The sequence below is a fragment of the Capra hircus genome, chromosome 5 (genome assembly GCF_001704415.2).
Source record: "Capra hircus breed San Clemente chromosome 5, ASM170441v1, whole genome shotgun sequence".
NCBI lineage: Eukaryota > Metazoa > Chordata > Mammalia > Artiodactyla > Bovidae > Capra > Capra hircus.
Window position 1 is genome coordinate 10,625,738 of NC_030812.1, and position 19,772 is coordinate 10,645,509.

The window sequence follows — 19,772 nt, forward strand, 5'->3', positions numbered from 1 at the left end:
AGACTGGTTTCGAATAGGAAAAGGAGTACGTCAAGGCTGTATATTGTCACCCTGCTTATTTAACTTATATGCACAGTACATCATGAGAAACACTGGGCTGGAAGAAGCAGAAGCTGGAATCAAGATTGCTGGGAGAAATATCAATAACCTCAGATATGCAGATGACACCACCCTTATGGTGGAAAGGGAAGAGGAACTAAAAAGCCTCTTGATGAAAGTGAAAGTGGAGAGTGAAAAAGTTGGCTTAAAGCTTAACATTCAGAAAACGAAGATCATGGCATCTGGTCCCATCACTTCATGGGAAATAGATGGGGAAACAGTGGAAACAGTGTCAGACTTTATTTTTCTGGGCTTCAAAATCACCGCAGATGGTGATTGCAGCCATGAAATTGAAAGAAGCTTACTCCTTGGAAGAAAAGTTGTGACCAACCTAGATAGTATATTCAAAAGCAGAGCCATTACTTTGCCAACAAAGGTCCGTCTAGTCAAGGCTCTGGTTTTTCCTGTGGTCATGTATGAATGTGAGAGTTGGACTGTGAAAAAGCTGAGCACCAAAGAATTGATGCTTTTGAACTGTGGTGTTGGAGAAGACTCTTGAGAGTCCCTTGGACTGCAAGGAAATCCAACCAGTCCATTCTGAAGGAGATCAACCCTGGGATTTCTTTGGAAGGAATGATGCTAAAGCTGAAACTCCAGTACTTTGGCCACCTCATGCGAAGAATTGACTCACTGGAAAAGACTTTGATGCTGGGAGGGATTGGGGGCAGGAGGAGAAGGGGACGACAGAGGATGAGATGGCTGGATGGCATCACTGACTCGATGGACGTAAGTCTGAGTGAACTCCGGGAGATGGTGATGGACAGGGAGGCCTGGCGTGCTGCGATTCATGGGGTCGCAAAGAGTCGGACACGACTGAGCGACTGAACTGAACTGAACTGAAACATTCAACGACAGAGAACTCACTACCTCACAATGTGTGCTAGAGGGCAATAGTGATACAAAGTTTTTTTCTATTGGACACAAATCACTCACTCTATAATCTACACCTATTTGAAATAGGAAAGTGTATGTTCAAGAGAGCAAATCTTCTTCTTCTATCACATACGTTAAAACATAAGTAAATTTATCTGAATTCTTCCCTATCCAAGCTAAATTTAATTCCTTCCTTTTCCCTAGACTTCTACCACTCTATCACAGTTTAATATCCATAAATGAATACAGTTTCTTATCGTCATCTCACCATGTAGTAGAACTTTTATTGTGTCCGCCAATAAACACAGTACAGATATGCCCTGTCAAGCCATTAACCAGAACTGAGACTTCTGTGTCAACTATAAATAACATATCATATTTTTCACTTGAACTGCTTCTAAATAATGAATTCCCAATCAAGCATTTTAATGGTTTTTAAAAATGGTATTATATTCATCTCTACTAGATTTAATCCAATAGTGTCAACAACTGTTAAAATTCAAAAGATTTTGATAAATTTGACTGAAGAATCTCAATTATTATCTCTTTATCCTAACTGTATGTCATTAGCATAAATGATTTTTATACCATTTTAATTTCAGTCATTAATTAAATGTTGGACAGGATGTGAGCAAATAGTTTGCCAAATTGTCTAGATTTATATTTATTAATTTACTGTAATTAACTATATATAAAATGATCATAATACAACTGACAGTTTTGCAGATGACTTACAAAGAGATCAGGCTATAACATAAAATTTATGACATGGTATTATAAGAAGTGTTTTTCTACCCCCTGGATAATAAACAACTTGAAAAAAGAATTTTCATTTTTTTAATCACAGCAATTTACTTCTCTGTGTTCTTACCACTGTCTCATGTCCTATTCAGTGTTTTTTCCCTGAAAATTAATGCACAAATAAGCAAAAGCACTGAAAGATTTATTTAAAAACAAAAATGTTTTTCAGAGGAGAATTCCTTCTCAAAATGTTTTCTAGAATAACCCTGTTATTTATAACTACATATATCTATATTTGAAATTGATGAATTTATTCTTAATAAATATTTTTCTACAATGAACACATAGATTCAAACTGCAAACATGAAATTTCCTAAATATTTGGGGAGGGGGGAAGATCTACACTCTATGAGAATTTAGTACTGTCTAATTCTGTAAATTTGGGGCATCTAATATGCACCCAGCTCTACATTAGACAGTCCTTGCAATTTATTGCATGAATATATTTTTGCCAAGTAGATGTACACAGATGTTTCAGAGTACATACTCCATCTTTCTTAAATATCTATGTTCTAGTAATATATACATTAATTACTTTTTCATTTAAATTATTTCAGAAAAAAACTGAAACCTACCGATGGAAACTGTCCACCATTTTTAAATGGACGCGGAGATCTTTTTTTGTTAGGTGATCTAGCATTCTTGCATCTACCAAGCATTCCATAAAATAACTTCTGTACTGAGGTAGCCCCAGGCTGGGAAGCCATTCGTTTCCAATCCACTCATGGTTCATATCTCCATATGCCAGGGTCTGTAGGAAAACCGGACACTAGAATTGTTTTATAGCAGTCAAGTTTCTTAGCCAATAAAATGAGATGGTAATTGGAGGATATGGGCTATTATTTTCATTGATATTTAATTCTTTTATATATTGAAATGAAGCAGAAATAATATTTAGCCTCTAAATCGGATTTCTTTTGTATAAAGTGGAAGTCTGGGTCCTTGCCTACAGGGTCCTTGCTTACAGTGAATGATTATGCTCACTTTGTTTTCTCAAAAGGAATTCCATTTTATACAAAATACATTTTAAATTCAAAGTTAAAATGAATGATATCAACAAATGCTGAGCTGAAAGATCCTTACTTTGTATAGATAGATTTAATTCGACTTATTTTATCTTTATCTGTCAGCCAGTATGCCACCATTTCCTTCTCTTCAATGCTACTGTTATATTGCTGTGGTGTAATGGCAAATCTTGATGTGAAAGCAGAAACCTCAGAAAATGAAGAGAGAAAGGATCCACAAGGCTAGAGGGCAGAATACTGAAGCTTTATGTGGCCTCTGCTGTTACCTAGCGAAGCATGCAACCAGCACTCTATAAAAATTGATGCAATCTTTTATAGGTATCAGTCAATATAGACTTTGTATTTAAAGAATCAGACCAAAAAGGTAAAATATAATCTAATTCTTTAATATAACATATAAACTGATCTTACCAAACACTGTTTGCAAAAGTCAAAAGGAAAACCCAAGTCAACCATCACCACTAAAACAATTTTTAAAAAGTATTATTACTGTCTATTAATTTGACAATATTTTCCATTCAGATCCTATCAAAGTCACAGTTAGAACATGTGTTTCTCATTAAAATTGAGGTGTTCCTCTTATTGTGTGTGTTCTTAAAAAATGGAATGCTTACTGAAATAAAGACCTAGTGCAACCCTAATTTACTAAATGTAGGTACTAATAGTATCTGGACTTCCCTGGTGGCTCAGTGGTAAGGAATGGGCCTGCAGCGCAAGAGACACAGAAGGCGCGGGTTCAATCCCTGGGTCAGAAAGATGCCCTGGAGAAGGAAATGGCAACCTGTTCCAATATTCTTGCCTGGGAAATCCCGTGAACAGAGGAGCCTGGCCAGCTGCAGTCCATGAGGGTACAAAAAGCTGGACATGACCGAGCGACTAAACAGCAACAGCAGCAAGGTCCTAGTAGTAACTACCAAAAGTTTGAATCACATTACCTATAACACATTAATTCTTTTAGTTTAGTAGTATAGTGCAGAAATGTTGAGAAAGGAATAACTTCTCTACAAACATATATGCATGTTCACATTACAGATGTTTGGCTCATAACGCCATCTCAGTAAAGGGCAGTGACTTCTGATGTGCAGTTGCAAAGCTAACCCATGTGCCTCCAACTCCGTTTCTCACACACTTCCCATTATACTATAAAGCTTGTGTGTGCTCAGTCATTCAGTCGTGTCCTACTGTGTGTGACCCCATGGACCATGGCCTTGCAGGCTCCTCTTCCGTGGGGTTTCTCAAGAACACTGGGGTGGGTTGCCATTTCCTCCTCGAAGGGATCTTCCTGACCCAGGGATTGAACCCATGTCTCTCGCATCTCCTGCACTGGCAGATGGACTCTTTACTACTAGTGCCACGTAAAGAATAGGGGATTCCAAACAATTTTTTGGAAATCTCTCCTCTTCCCCTTACATCCAACATAAATGATTCCTGATTAAATGTATTCAGAGGGCGATTTCCAAGAAGTTTAAGTTGTAGTTCTTTTAAAGGAGAAAGGAAATTTTCCTTTCAAAAGAGGCCAGGTGTAAAATGACAATCATCTTCTTGATTGTAAAATATGGTGATTTAAAAAGACCTATATAGTATTAAACATAATAAAGTTGAATACACGATTAAACTAATCTTAAACTAAATGAAGATTTATAATATACTATGACATACAGTTTTCTTACTTTATATATTCAAAGCCTACTAAATGATACTGTTTTAAAGCATATGAATTTCCTACCTGGGCCCAGCTTCCTTCCTCAGATTCTTTCTGTGTTAGCAGCAGGAAATGATTAATAAAGCAGATAAATATAAATTAATCTCAAATTGATACAGTAAATTTTTTTCCAGTAGAAGTAAAATTGTTTTGCTATTAAACTGTTGACTAGGACACAGGCAAATAAATACACAATCCTTACTGAGATCCACAGCAATCAACTGAGGAGTTCAAGGGTGACTACGAGGGTACCTATGTAATTTCTAATTTAGGCTAATTAAATGCACACATGTGACATATGGAATTTTCATGATACATTTGATCTGGTCATTCCAAACCTTTTTGATTCTTAAAACTGTGAGATTTTTCATAATAAGTTATAATAAAATTTTTTTATTATATACATACAAATATACAATGCACAAATGTGTATATATACATATGATGGAGAAATCCTGTGCAAAGTAAATTACTGGAGTGGACAAAGGAACTGCATCCTTCCAACTAAGCTTTGTGGTAATGAAATGGGTCTCAACAACAAGCAGCAACAAACAAAACTCAATAAGAAAAGACCAAGTATAACAAGCTAAAGTAAAAGTGTAATTAGTAAACAACATTGGCATTTTTATTCATCATAAGCTAAATAATCAATTTCAAATGAATACAATGAAAAGGACATTAAATTAAAAATAAGTTGCTCATAATAAAATGCATGGCATGCCCAACTTTGCCGCTTCAAATGAGAAATGACTATGCATGACACTGTCTTTTTAAAAGCTGACAATTATGAGTCACCATGAATTTCTTTAGGCATGTACTTTTAATAATTTTTAAAAATGAACACTTTTCATGGGGGTGATGGGGGTGAAGCTCTGTATCTGAGATTGGGAAAGTACAGGAAGCTAAATGATTGCATTTAAAAAGGATATTCAATCTATACATTCTGTTACAAATTTAATTGGGTTTGGTAACATGCATTACCTGGGAATATGCTGAGTTTTAAGTGATATTTGCTATAACACATTTCCAATGTTGTGAAATAGATAAATATTATTAAATTCTTGATTACTTGTTTGCATGTCACCAACTCTTATATTAACCACATTATGACAATCTAGTATGGCTTTATTTAAAAATGTCTAAGTGCAGTGAAATTAGACCATAATCATTGCATGTCCCTGTGTAAACATACCCATTACTCTGATCCTACGGTATAAACAAAATAGCTTTTCCATCTAAATAGCAGCCAAATAGGGTTTTTGCATGTTCAACAAAGCTGTAAAGACTAACCGTTTTTGCTGGAGCTGCAAGATTCTCCATTTCTTCATGGGTCACCCAAACGTTGCCTGAAGGCTAGTGAGGAGGCCCAGAGGGGAGCAGTGGGGTCCGTGGGCGGAAGCAGCGGTAAGGAAGAAAGGCAGCGGCACTGTCAGTTAAGGGAACCACAGTAACACCACCGTGCTCTTGCGCCTACAGCATGTGCGAGAGACAGCATTGCTGGCTCCTCACAGCTCCCTTTTGCTTCTACTCCAAAAGATTAAATAGAGAGAGGCATGCTGTGAAGCTCAGATGGGATAGATTGAGAATGATACTTCTGTAATTATTAATCAGGAAAAAGGCTTAATCAAAATTTGCATTTCAAAGGTATGTGGCTATTGGATCCATCTTTTTGTAATCATGGAATACTGAATAAATTTGATTTGTAGAAGAATATTTTTTCTTCAGTAAACAAAGACACATGTGTTTTGTCATGTTATTACCAATATTTCCTTCCCAGAGTTTTGACTCCTCAATGTCCTTGGAAAGAGAAAATTGGTTGTCAATTCAAAGCTGAAAGTACTATCATAACCTGTCTGGAAATCGATATCAGTTTTTCCCAAATGACCTCTTCCTTTCACAGTTCAGTAAATATGTTGTTTTCCTATATTCTTAAAAAAAAAAGAAATGCTATTTTGGATGTAATAAAAGGTTTTTTTTTTTTTTCAGTAAATATTGTCAGAAGTCACAAAACTTGGGTTACCTGGTTTTTTAGCAGTATCCTACACTGTTATAGAGAAGAAAATATTGTAAAAGGGAAGTTCCCCTCTAGCAGGCACTATTCTATTATGAAGTCTCATTTTCCTTTTAATAAAAACAACCCATGATATTCCTTTTATACACCGACTTACATACAATTTCTAAACCAAAGTCCATTTAGTAACATACAGATCACTGGGAACCACTTCCCATCAAACTCCACCGTTTAACTGGGATATCATTATGAACATTTCAACATTGTCCAAATACATCAATTCTATAGTTACAGTGACATTTATATCCTATGTATTACTTGTTACTTATTTTGGAAGGGGGTCTCGTTTTAAAGAATTTGAGGTAGCAAAATTGACACCACAATATAAGTTATTACCATAATTTTCTCTGGCCTTTTCTACCGATACAGTGCCATGTTAACTTAGCTTCTATTATAGATGATGCAATTTAATATAATTTTTTAAAAAACTGCATATAAACTAAATTGATGAGTATAATTCAAAATATGGTAAATCTCATGTATAAGAGAATTACTCATGGTTGAGCAATGAAACAGTAAATATTCATTATTCTAAGTAAATCATATAGGCATAAGGATCTCAGAGGCTAAGTGTCATTTATACATATAGAATTCTCATTTTCCTACCATTTTGGAATTCTGAGTATAAATGAATTTTTTTCTTAAAAGCTAAAACTGCACAACTGTAAAATATACTTGGAATACAGCAGCCGTCCATGTCATTAAAAGCCCCTACCTCTATCCCCAGCTTCTAAACATGGTACTCATTATAAACAGAAAGTTGCATATGAATATATGATTATTAAGTCACTTGGCAGAAACTGCTCTCCCTGCCTTTTTGAGGAGTGTACTATGCTAAAAAGAGTTTTACACTCATCTGTCGCGTTCCCTTTATACTCACTGGTAACACTGCTTTGCCTGAACAGCTATGCTGTCTCTTCATCACGAACTACAATGATGGTTACTTGAGAGGAAATTCACTTAAGCCAGACTGTTTTACAATGATGTCTATAGATTCCACCTTGATTGTGAATCCACGAAATGAAGACTGCCCTCCTTCTGTAAGAAACTTGACCAGTATTATTTCATACTGAAATGCAGACATGTACACTCTCTTTCCTTGTGGCTCAGCTAGTAAAGAATCCACCTGCAGTGAGGGAGACCTGGGGTCAACCCCTTGGTTGGGAAGATCCTCTGGAGAAGGGAATGGCTACCAATTCCAGATTCTGGCCTGGAGAATTCCATGGACTGTATAGTCCATGGGGTCACAGAGTTGGACATGACTGAGTGACTCTCACTTCACTTCACCTAATCTCTTTCACAGGTTATTTAAAGTCTGTATCTGCCAGTCTATCACCATATTCTGGAGTGAGTAGGATTCAAGGAGCTATGACTTCATCTGTATCCTTGCAAGCAAAATGAGTATATATCCAGGACAATTTTCTAAAGTATGGTTGGCAAACTTCCCGAAGTTGTAAGTTGGCTGTTCACTTGTGCTCTGCAGTTTTACTTGTGAGGAGCACTGCCTGCTCTAGAATCTTGAAAAGTAACTCAAAAAATGACTCCTATACGACCCAACCACTTAGGCATTAGTTGAGGTTTTCAAGTTTATTTTATAAGCAAGCCTACGGGTAGTAGCCGAAGAATTGATGCTTTTGAACTGTGGTGTTGGAGAAGACTCTTGAGAGTCCCTTGGACTGCAAGGAGATCCAACCAGTCCATTCTGAAGGAGATCAGCCCTGGGATTTCTTTGGAAGGAATGATGCTAAAGCTGAAACTCCAGTACTTTGGCCACCTCATGTGAAGAGTTGATTCATTGGAAAAGACTCTGATGCTGGGAGGGATTTGGGGCAGGAGGAGAAGGGGACGACAGAGGATGGGATAGCTGGATGGCATCACGGACTTGATGGACGTGAGTCTGAGTGAACTCCGGGAGTTGGTGATGGACAGGGAGGCCTGGCGTGCTGCAATTCATGGGGTTGCAAAGAGTTGGACACGACTGAGCAGCTGAACTGAACTCAACTGAACGGATAGTAAGTCAATTATTTGGATTTGTTTCTTTTTATCACCAGTTTCAAGGATGGAGCTTTTGTCTGGGTGAGTCATAAAAAGGGTGCTTTAGAGCCTGAGCATTTCAGCAGAGAGCACATCTTAGAGAAAAGCTAGAGTTGGGATGCTTCAAGAAGCAAAGGACACTGGTGCCTTGAGTCCAGGGATAAAGACTGCAAAAAGTGGCCTGGAAAAGCATAACGGACAAGCATCATATCATTTGGCTGTGGCTTTCTGAGAGCCACTGAAAATCATTTACTCACTGCGTTGGTAGTCCATGCTGCAACCCCTGATAAATGAACTGGAGAATGCAAACCAGTAAATGATTTTTTGCGTGTGTATGGCAAATACCATTTGAGCCTAGAAAATGGTTTCTAAAATTTTAGTTATCTAGACATTTACTAAATTAGAATCAAGAGGTTTGAGTTCTAGCAGTGCCACTTCTCAGTAACTAGGACATTTCCTAAGCTTCTCTAGATTCTACATCTGTTAAGTAGGGTAAAACTACATCAGTTCAGTTCAGTTCAGTTGCTCAGTCATGTCCGCCTCTTTGTGATCCCATGAATCACAGCACACCAGGCCTCCCTGTCCATCACCAACTCCCAGAGTTCACCCAAACTCATGTCTGTCGAGTTGGTGATGCCATCCAGCCATCTCATCCTCTGTCGTCCCCTTCTCCTCCTGCCCCCAATCCCTCCAAGCATAAAAGTCTTTTCCAATGAGTCAACTCTTCGCATGAGGTGGCCAAAGTATTGTAGTTTCAGCTTTAGCATCAGTCCTTCCAAATAACACCCAGGACTGATCTCCTTCAGAATGGACTGGTTGGATCTCCTTGTAGTCTAAGAGTCTTCTCCAAACAACCACAGTTCAAAAGCATCAATTCTTCGGCACTCAGCTTTCTTCACTCATACTATAAAAGATACTAATAATTTTAAATTATGATGCAATATATTCTGATCCAGGGGTGGGACTAGGATGAGGCAGGTGAGGAGTCAAGGGGGCTCCATTTAAGGAAGCACTCACTCTCAGGATCGTGCACGTGCAAGGTTGGCACTGACAGTGAGACCGTCATTCTGTTTCGTTGGAGGTGCCTTGCTAGCCTGACCTTAGCCCAGATGCAGTAGAATATGCAGCTAGTATTATCCATTGAAATCTAGAAGGAAAAATCCTAAAGGAGGTTAAGAATTAAAGCACTTCCCTAATTAAATCATTCAGGAGAGATTTATGATATAAAAATAAATATTAAAATGAGTTTAAGGGATAACTTATGAAAACTAATTTTGGGGGAAAATAATTCTCTTGCTGTCAGAAATACAAAGTAAATCAAGCAGCCAGACCTCAGAACTACCCTGAACCTTATCTAGCTGTCACTTCTGTAATGACTTACATCATTTTGAAGCATTTTTTTACTTTATAACTGAATTTCAAAGTAAATTAATTTGAAATCTACTTTCCACATTTAAAATGGCCTATATCCACACTTCTCCCTAATCTGACTTGATGTTTCTCTACCATAAAAGGAAAAATATTTCTCATTATAATAAGACTAGTTTAACACAACTGTATTTCACCTTATTTACTTAAATGTTGAGGCTTAGGAGGTTAATAATTATGTAGAGGGGAACCAAAGTAGACTGAAAGAATGTGGAAAAGAAGGAAAACTGGTAGATGCAGGAAGCAGGAAAGTATACTTGTTAGGAGCACAGACTATGGGGCAAAACCACCTGGGGTGTGACCTTAGGACAGGTCACTTCCCCCCTCTGTTCGTCAATTGCTCCCATTTGTGAAATAGGTTTCATGAAAGTACCCATCTCATATCGTCCTCAGACTCAAATCAGTTACTGCATGTAGAACACTTAGACCAGGGCCTGACCTTGGTTCTCCATTGATGTTGGCTGTTACTACAATTTTCCTAGAATTCTCATTAAACAATCTCTACCCAAGTAAATCTTTAGTTTACATTGTGTTGAAACTTATCTTATGCCTTCCATGTCTGTTCAAAATTGCTAAATTATATGTTTACAAAGATCATTGGTTTTTGTTCCCAAACCTTTTTACTTTCACAGCATTTTTTTAAAAATCAGGCAATATAAGTAAATATTATATAGAGCCAAAAATTAAATAAACTTGGCTCATGTCTGAACACTAAGCTGAATTATTTGGAAAGACTAGATAAGGGCAAATATTAAAACACAATTAAAAATACAACTTCAATGAGAAATACAATGAGAATATCAATGAGAAATACAACTTCAGCAAAGTCTAGGAAAGAATTTGTAAATTTCCAGGATTCTACACTCACATAGCTTTTCGAGTATCTTAGTTATCACTTTAAAAAGAAACTCAAACTAAAAATGTTGAAAATGTTTAAAGGATGAAGCTATCAAATAAACATAATGTGAAACTCCAGGCACTGGAATTATACTAAAAGAAAAGTCCTAGGGTTTCATCTAAATTTGCAAGTGCCTGAATATTTACATATTTTTACTTAAGATGAAATATTTAAAGAATTTATGTATTCTTTATGATATACCTCTTAAACCAAATATTTCAATTATCTGATATCTCCATCTCTATTCTGTTACATAGGAGGCCTTCTATAGTAACTATAGTAATAGCTTAGGAAAAAGAACGCTGGAAGATTAGGGCTGGCCCAGAGAAATAATAAATGTAAATAATAATAGTGAATGAAAACATTAGATTTTTCTATTAGTCCATTTCATCTAAACAGAAAAGGAGGCAGAGTTCTGTTCAGTTTCTTTTTTTCTTTTTTTAATCTAAGTATCTTGTTTTTTTCTCTTAAGAACTTGAGTGAATGGATAAGGTACCTTTCTCAGGAACCCAAACCTGAACACACAGAATCTCTTGTATGATCAGCACTGTTGGCAGTGTTCCAGAAGACATGATAACATTTCTTTAAAAAAAAAGAGTCAGCTCCTTTTAAAATTTCAAAGAGTGAATCCTAGTATATAATTTTAGGTGATGACTTTAAAATGTTTTCATCTTCACTTTATGTAGTGGATTAATTACTAAAAATTCACATGTAATTTTTTTTGCAAAGCAAATCATATTTGAAATATATTAAAAATAAGTAAATACTTTCATGTAGATAGAGTTAAAGATGTATTTACAAAAAGCACTCAGTAGATTATTTTTAAAGCAAATAGAGACAACTTCTCTCTTGTGTAACTTGTATCAGTATTTAGCTAAGGGCATATGTCTTCTGTGACTAAAGAGCTTTTACACATTAGCAGAAAAAAAAAAAGAATATTCCTATAATCTGACAGAGAAATGAAAAAAGCTATGAATAGGAAATTCATTTAAATGCTAAAATAAATAAGTATATGAAAACATTTTAACTTTACTAGTAACTTTTAAAATGTAAACTTAAGCAATGTAGTCATTAATTTTGACAAAGGGAGAGAAAAGACTACACAATACAATCTGGCAGTTAAGGTTCAAAAGTAATAAAAATATAAATGCCCTATATACAAATATCACTATGGAAATAACCATAGTTAATGTAATAACATAACTACATTCATACTCACTATATTATTGTAAATACAATGAAAATTGCTAAATAAGCAAAATGTCCAACGTTAGGGGGTTGGTTAAATAAAGGAGGTATGCAGCAATTAACAATGATTCTACAATTACATATTTAATATTAATAAAATGGGGGAAATATTCATGTCATACTACTGAGTTTTAAAATTACAAAATAATGTATTATGTGAAAATATTTTTATAAAATGAGAAAGTAGAATGAAAGGTCTCTATCAAAAAGTTAATAGTGAAAATATTAATGATTTTAATAATTAGCAATATATTACCTGTCTTTCAAAGGTTAATTTCTCTTTGAGCCGTAATCGGAAGTGCCTTTTCCCTCACTGGAATGCCAGAGCATTCTGCTTCTGTGTGTCCCTTTTTTTAGCATGATTGCCCTCTCCGTAATCAGGACATACATACTTCATATCCTGTGTAGCGGTGGGTAGTATGACTTATAGAATCATCATTTTAAGGTGCATAGTTATTAACTATTTACCATTTGCCAGGCACTGAGTTAAGGCCCAGGGACTATGGAAAACCTGATAATACACTTGCTCTAGTGTGGGCTGAATCAAGGGGAGAAACTTATGTAGTAGTTTCCTATAAGTATACAGAGCGATGACTCAAGAAGGGAAGCAAACCCAGACTCTGGAGTTTGGTGAAAACTTTTTAGAGGAAGGACATTCAGGGGTCATCACTGGAGGACAGTGACCCTGGAGTGGAAAGGATGTTCCAGGCAGAGAGAACAACTGAAAAAGCGAATGATCAACCCAAATCATAAAAGTTTAGGAAACAGAAATTTGTTCTGTGTTCCTGGGATCCTGATCTGAGGAAATAAAGCCTTTGAGGTGAACTGAGAATAGATGAAGAAGGGTCTCACAAGCTCTCTTCACATTTGACTGATCTTTGAACAACTGAGTATGCTCTCACCTTTAACAGCTTGTGATTTAAGCTCCTTCAGTTTGCTTAGACATTTTTAGAAAAATAGTGCTTAATTATTCAATTTTCCTTTAAGAAATAGGATGCTAAACATAAATAAATTATATTCTACGGGAGATGGTGATGGACAGGGAGGCCTGGCGTGCTGCAATTCATGGGTTCGCAGAGTCGGACACGACTGAGCGACTGAACTGAACTCAACTGAACTTTCATCTTTAAGTTGGGACTTCTGTTGCTTTTGCAAGATTAGAAATTTTAAATATTTTTGTTGAAATTTGCTCTTGGGAGGAGAATGTTAACATAAACCTGTCATGATATTTCTCTCTCAGTTGGAAGTTACTCAGGAAACTCATCATCAGATCTGAATTCTTTTTATAATAACTATTTTAATGGCCTTCTCAGCTTTTATTTTAAATATATTCTGAATTACTTTTTTAGCTTCAGGAGTACTTCAGCTATAGTATATAAATTTATATACATTTTAATATGCTATCAGTTCAGTTCTGTTGCTCAGTTTTGTCTGACTCTGTGCAGCCCCATGGACTGCAGCACGCCAGTCCTCCCTGTCCATCACCAACTCCCGGAGCTTACTCAAACTCATGACCATTGAGTCGGTGATGCCGTCCAACCATCTCATCCTCTGTCGTCCCCTTCTCCTCCTGCCTTCAATCTTTCCCAGCATGAGAGTCTTTTCAGATGAGTCAGTTCTTCACATCAGGTGGCCAAAGTATTGGAGTATTAGCTTCAGTATCAATCCTTCCAATGAATATTTAGGACTGACTTCCTTTAGGATAGCCTGGTTGGATCTCCTTGCAGTCCAAGGGACTCGCAAGAGTCTTCTCCAACACCATAGTTCAAAAGCATCAATTCTTTGGTGCTCAGCTTTCTTTATAGTCCAACTCTCACATCCATACATGACTACTGGCAAAACCATAGCATTGACTAGACGGACCTTTGTTGGCAAAGTGATGTCTGCTTTTTAATATGCTGTCTAGGTTGGTCATAACTTTTCTTCCAAGGAGTAAGCGTCTTTTAATTTCATGGCTGCAGTCACCATCTGCAGTGACTTTGGAGCCCCCCAAAATAAAGTCTGTCACTGTTTCTACTGTTTCTCCATCTATTTGCCATGAAGTGATGGGACCAGATGCCATGATATTAGTTTTCTGAATGTTGAGTTTTTAGTCAACTTTTTCACTCCCCTCTTTCACTTTCAATAAGTCATATATATGAATTTGTTAAAATATATATTTTCTCCTAGATATATCTTAGGAAAAAGTTAAAATGGAATTATATAAGAAAGATAAACACTTAAATTTTGACTTTGTATTTCTAGCACTGGAATCTAGTACACTGGGAAGGAATATAAAAATATATATATTAAAAAATGAAGCAAATTCTCCAATTTACGGTGATGTTTAAGACCATATAAAAAAAAGTTATACTCAAGTTAGCTGTGTGCCTGAAAACTGAAATAATTTTGCTTTCCTATCTTTTGCCCACTATTTGAACTTACCTCATTTTTCCTTTTTTTTTTTTTAATAAGACATGGGACCAGAAAAATCCAATTAACATCAGAAATCACATACTTTATCAGATAATAATATAATTTGGAGAAGGACTAAGGAAAGAATGGATGTTATTTGCGAGTTTCTCTCAGTATTTGAATTTGTCATCTGGCATTCCTTTTTTAAATATTTTGTTCTTTTCTAATATTAAGACAGGGACAAAACTATGAGAGAAATAGGGATTTATAAATAAAATGCAAACAGGTTTTGAGGGCAGGTAATTCACATGGTATTTATAAAACACTGAATATCAAGGTACTTTCATTTATGGAAAACTGCTTAAGAGGTAGTGAGTTTAGCATTACGTCTTCAAAAAGTACTGCTGCCTAGAGTTCATCTCTTGAGATGCTGGATTACATTAAAAAGGAAAAATCTCATGAAAGAATAAACTCTTGGTCTTGCTTGGGAGAAAAATCTAAACTTTAGAGGATAGCTCAAAAGTCTATTTTGGTTGCAGCCTTCAAGTCTGATAGGAATCACAGCTCTTCAATTGAAAACCTATTAAAAGTAGCAGCAAGGTTAATGAAGAGCAAGCTAGATCTCCTGAGAATAATGCATGCTGACATTGACATGCTTGCTGCCACAGTTCTGCTCTGTGGGCCTGGGGAGGCTGCTGTCCGCCCAGCCCTGGGAGAGGGAAGGAGCACAAGGGACTCACAGTTCTGGATGTCGGAGGAGCTGAAGGACTGGTTAGGGAAACCATCTCCTGGATTGCTAATCGGAGCTTCAAGCGATGCAGAGGGTTGCTGATTCCAATCTCTCTCTGGATCTCAGTGTCCGATAAAGCAGACATAATGGCCCCGCTCTTCACGTTGGCTCTGCAGGCTGCCACGTACCAAGCAGGCATTCCCAACCAGAGCTGTTGGATTGGGGAAAAACGTACCCAGATTATAGTCATAGTTAACCGTTAGTGCTGTGTGCTAGATCGTATTCTAATTACCTTACCTGTATAAACTCACTGATTACCACAACCCCATGAAAGAGATGCTATTCTTATTTCCCCCAGAAGAGAGAGAGGCACAAAGACATTAAGTAATTTATTCGAAGGACCAGTTAGTCAGTAATGGAAATAAAGATTGGAAAGGTAGCCTTCAGGGTCTGCAATTTAACAACGAATTTATGAGGGATAAATATAATAGCTGCACCTCACCATATCTCCTCTAGAGTTTAAGGATAAGAATGGCTACAAGCTGCATTTGGTAAAGGCTCAATTAACACATTTGTTTAATAAATGACTTCAATTTATAATTCTCCTTTGGAATTCTGAGTGCTTTTGATCAAAGGCTTTAATGTGGCTAAGCGACATTTCCAACCTGCCTACCTGTGCTATGTGCTAATTTGTATGTGCTCAATTAGATGCTAACTAGGAAAATACTTTTTGGAGAATGAAATGATGGGCTAATGGAAGTGGCTAACAGTATAAGCACCTGGAAAACATTAATTAAAGAGAGTTACAAAACAAATAATGCTCTAGAAATGGATTCTGATTTTTCAGCTTTGCTGTGAGGCTCTGGAAAGACAGTTGAATTGGTAGTACAATGAACACAGCGTAATGCCCAGCACACATCTGAAGCCCAGGGTGGATGCACTGAGTTGTAGCAGCAGAATTACACACGCTTAATAAGGAATATTCTTGCCATTCCTCTCCCCGCTCCCTCGTCGTTAGCTAAGAAGTGGGGCACATGCCGGTGAGTTTAAATTTTTTAAAAGCTAAAGCGCTGTTTTTGGGCGAGGGGTATTTCATTGGTTGGTGTGAACGGACTGAGCGAAAGGAGAGGGAGAGCAAGCGAAGGAGCAAGAGAAGAACAACCGTGAATCAGCAATACATAGCGAAGAGCTCTAGACGAAGAATCAGAAGGCCCGGGCCTTCCCTGCCATTGGTGAGTTGCACAAGTCCTCTGTGCCTCAGCCCCATTTCCCTCCTTTGTAAAATGGAAGGGATTTGGCTTTATTATTTCTAAGGTTTTGTTTTAGGCAGCTTCTAAGATGGTTCCAAATAATCTCACTTCCTGATATTCCTGCACTTGTATCCCCCTCTTCCTCTGAGTTGGGGCTGGACCTGGAGACTTACTGTAATGAAAAGACTGTGATAAAAGTGACTGGTGCTGGTGGTGAAGAACCCAGCTGCCAATGCAAGGGGTGCCAGAGATCCAGGTTCAATCCCTGGGACGATCCCTTAAAGGAGGGCATGGCAGCCCACTCCAGTATTCTTGCCTGGAGAATCCCATGGACAGAGGAGCCTGGCAGGCTACAGTCCATAGGATCGCACAGAGTCAGACATGACTGAAGTTACTTAGCACACATGCAAAAGTGATGGGACATGATTGTCCAGGTTAGGTTACAAACAGACGGGCTTCATTCCAGCTGGCCCTCTCTGCCTCTATTCTCTGAGCTCTTGCTCTGGGGGAAGGCAGCTGTCGAGCTGCGAGCAGTCCTGTGAGATGCTCACATGGAAAGGAACAGATGTCTCCAGCCAACAGCTAGCAAGGAACGGAGTCAGCTCAGAATTGGACTTTCCCCCAAGTCAAGTCTTGACACGACTGGGGCCCTGGGCTGACACTCTACCTGCAGTCTGGTGAGAGACTCTGGATAGTGGCTGTAGGGAAACCATGTCCAGATTCCTAACCTACAGAAGTCATGAGGAAAAGAAATGCTACGTGTTGGGATAATTTGCTACATGATAATAAATAACTAATACTGATCTTAAAATTTTTTTTTTTAATTATCTGTTAAGGGGTTGCTTGCTTCTGTAGAGGAATTAAAAAGTCAAATCGTTCATCCAACGTGGCCTGAGCTGTGATTGAGATGAGAAAGGAGACAGGTGCAGTGGATGACTGACGATAGCATCTCCTACATGTTGGGCACAGGAATTGACCTTGCCTTGACAGATACGATTATATACGAGAAAAGATGGGATTTGAATTCATAGTTTGTAAACTGAAGTTCAAAATAACTAAATATCTAAATATACCTTCACTGGACCTGAATGATTTTCACTTCTTTTCACCTCCTCTATACTAAGATATTTGGACTTCCATACTGGTTAACATTACCAATACATGGTTGCCAATACCTGGTTACCAAGGTCATTTCTGATTGTGCTGTGCGCTAAGTCGCTTCAGTCATGTCCGACTCTGTGCAACCCTATGGACTATAGCCTGCTGGGCTCCTCTGTCCATGATATTCTCCAGGCAAGAATACTGGAGTGGGTTGCCATGCCCTTCTCCAGGGGATCTTCCAGACCCAGAGATGGAACCCACGACTCAACACCTCCTGCCCTGGCAGGCAGGTTCTTTACCACTAGTGCTACCTGGAAAGCCCCCATCCCTGATTAGACTTTCACAAAGTTCTTGGTGTCTATAAATGGTGTGTGAAGCATCAGACTTATTTGTACCCATCACTCAGTGGACTGTGCAATCAAGGAGGTACTAAAGGAGGTGAGAGTTAAGAGCTCTCATTCATTGGATCACCCACCTCATTCATCATGTTGATTCCATTTTATAATTTCAGTCACTTTAGGGAGTACACTAGGAGCAATTTCTGTGTGCTCAGGATAGTTTTAATTAGAAACGTCACTGCCTGTCATTTCCTAGGCCCTTAATGTCAGTAAATTTTTTTTTTTTTTAATAAAGGATCTGTTCATCACTTGCCAAAACAGCAGCTAGCTCTGTGAAACTGTAGCTCGTTTCACTGGAGAGAAACTGCACAATGAGTTGCTCTCAGTTTTGCAGCGGGCTTTCTTAAACATTTTGTCTTACAAATTGATTTTTTAAATATAGCAATTTTAAAGACATATTTGGAAGAACAGCTCTGATCACTAAGAAGCTAAAAAATTTCCTGACTGATATGAAAGAATAAAGCAAGACACAGGCTTCTTTCACTCAGTCCAAGAGAAAATGCAAAGCGTGTTTTTATGTTTATCTGTGCAAGATAATTTTTTAAACTTAAATGTTTTGTTGTCCCTCATTGATTAATTCGCTAGCTCTGGATTTGATATAATAATGAAGGTGGACGATTTTAGAATCCTGAACCTTTTAAAACAATGGTTTCTAGTTGCCTCTGCCAAGCAACAAAAGTTCATACAGTCAGTCTCTTGGTGTTCTTGGGCTGTTGGCTCCAGGACGTTGCCGACCAAAATCTGCAGATGCTAGAGTCCCTGTAGGGCCTGACTATCCAGGGCTCATCATCCACGGATTTGTTTCAGGTTGAACGTGTTTGGTTGAATCCATGGACGGGGAACCCATGGATATGGTGGACTGACTACACTCCCCTTCATCTTGACGTCAGCATATCCTAGCAGTTGCCAACAGCCCACATTAGAGAACTGAATGGAAGGGGCAGTAAAACTATTGATAAGTGGTATGAAAGGGCCCTTTGTGGTCAAATATGCGTCTCCTTCACCATCCTCGTCTGCTTCTGCTGATCAGGTATTGATTCATTTATTCAGGCCTTTGTGTTGTGCAGGATATGCTAAAAGTAGTTCTAATTTCATTAAAAACATTCCGTCTAGACACAGAAGGAAACAAGGGTTTGTGTATTCTCCTGAAAAATTCCAAATGTCTAAATCTAGCGGGCTCCTTCATGTTCAGGAATTATACTACAAGCAAAGGCTGCAAGTGTCTTGGATCACACAGAAGTGTTAAAAATACGGAGATGGCTCTTTTCTGTTAACCTGCTGATGAGGAAGGGCTCTGGACTAATGTGCTGGACAGATGCTTCCTAGCAACAACACAGTGAAAGTGTTAGTCGCTCAGCTGTGTCTGACTCTTTGTAACCCCATGGGCTGTGGCCCCCCAGGCTGCTCTGTCCGTGGGATTCTCCAGGCAAGAGTACTGGAGTGGGTTGCCATTCTCTTCTCCAGGGGACCTTCCTGACCCAGGGATCAAATCTGGGTCTCCTACGTTGCAGGCAGACTCTTTACTGTCCCAGGAGTGTCACTCAAGAATTGCTTCTTGATTTACTCTGGATATAAAGAGTACCGAATTTACTAAAACTTTCTTTCATCTCACTGCCTGCTGCTTCTGCCACAGTCACAAGAAAGCATCAGAGTAAAATCACAGCTATGACTGTGGGTCCCTAGATAAAGCAAACATTCTCTTTATAAGCTATTCCAGACT

At 38.0% G+C, this 19,772-nt stretch overlaps 1 protein-coding gene across 5 annotated transcripts in view; it reads right to left on the bottom strand.

Moving 5' to 3' along the window:
- PPFIA2 (PTPRF interacting protein alpha 2) overlaps positions 1-19,772 on the bottom strand; it is a 523,670-nt gene that overhangs the window by 17,816 nt on the left and 486,082 nt on the right. For 3 of the 5 annotated variants that reach the window (XM_005679766.3, XM_005679765.3, XM_013963700.2), the window contains exons 23-26: positions 15,314-15,514; positions 5,791-5,853; positions 4,525-4,554; positions 2,349-2,542 (exon numbers count right to left, since the gene is read on the bottom strand). In XM_005679766.3, the coding sequence (XP_005679823.1) occupies positions 2,349-2,542; positions 4,525-4,554; positions 5,791-5,853; positions 15,314-15,514 (488 nt within the window). The remainder of the gene's footprint in view (positions 1-2,348; positions 2,543-4,524; positions 4,555-5,790; positions 5,854-15,313; positions 15,515-19,772) is intronic. The other 2 variants (XM_013963702.2, XM_013963701.2) reach the window with 1 other exon arrangement.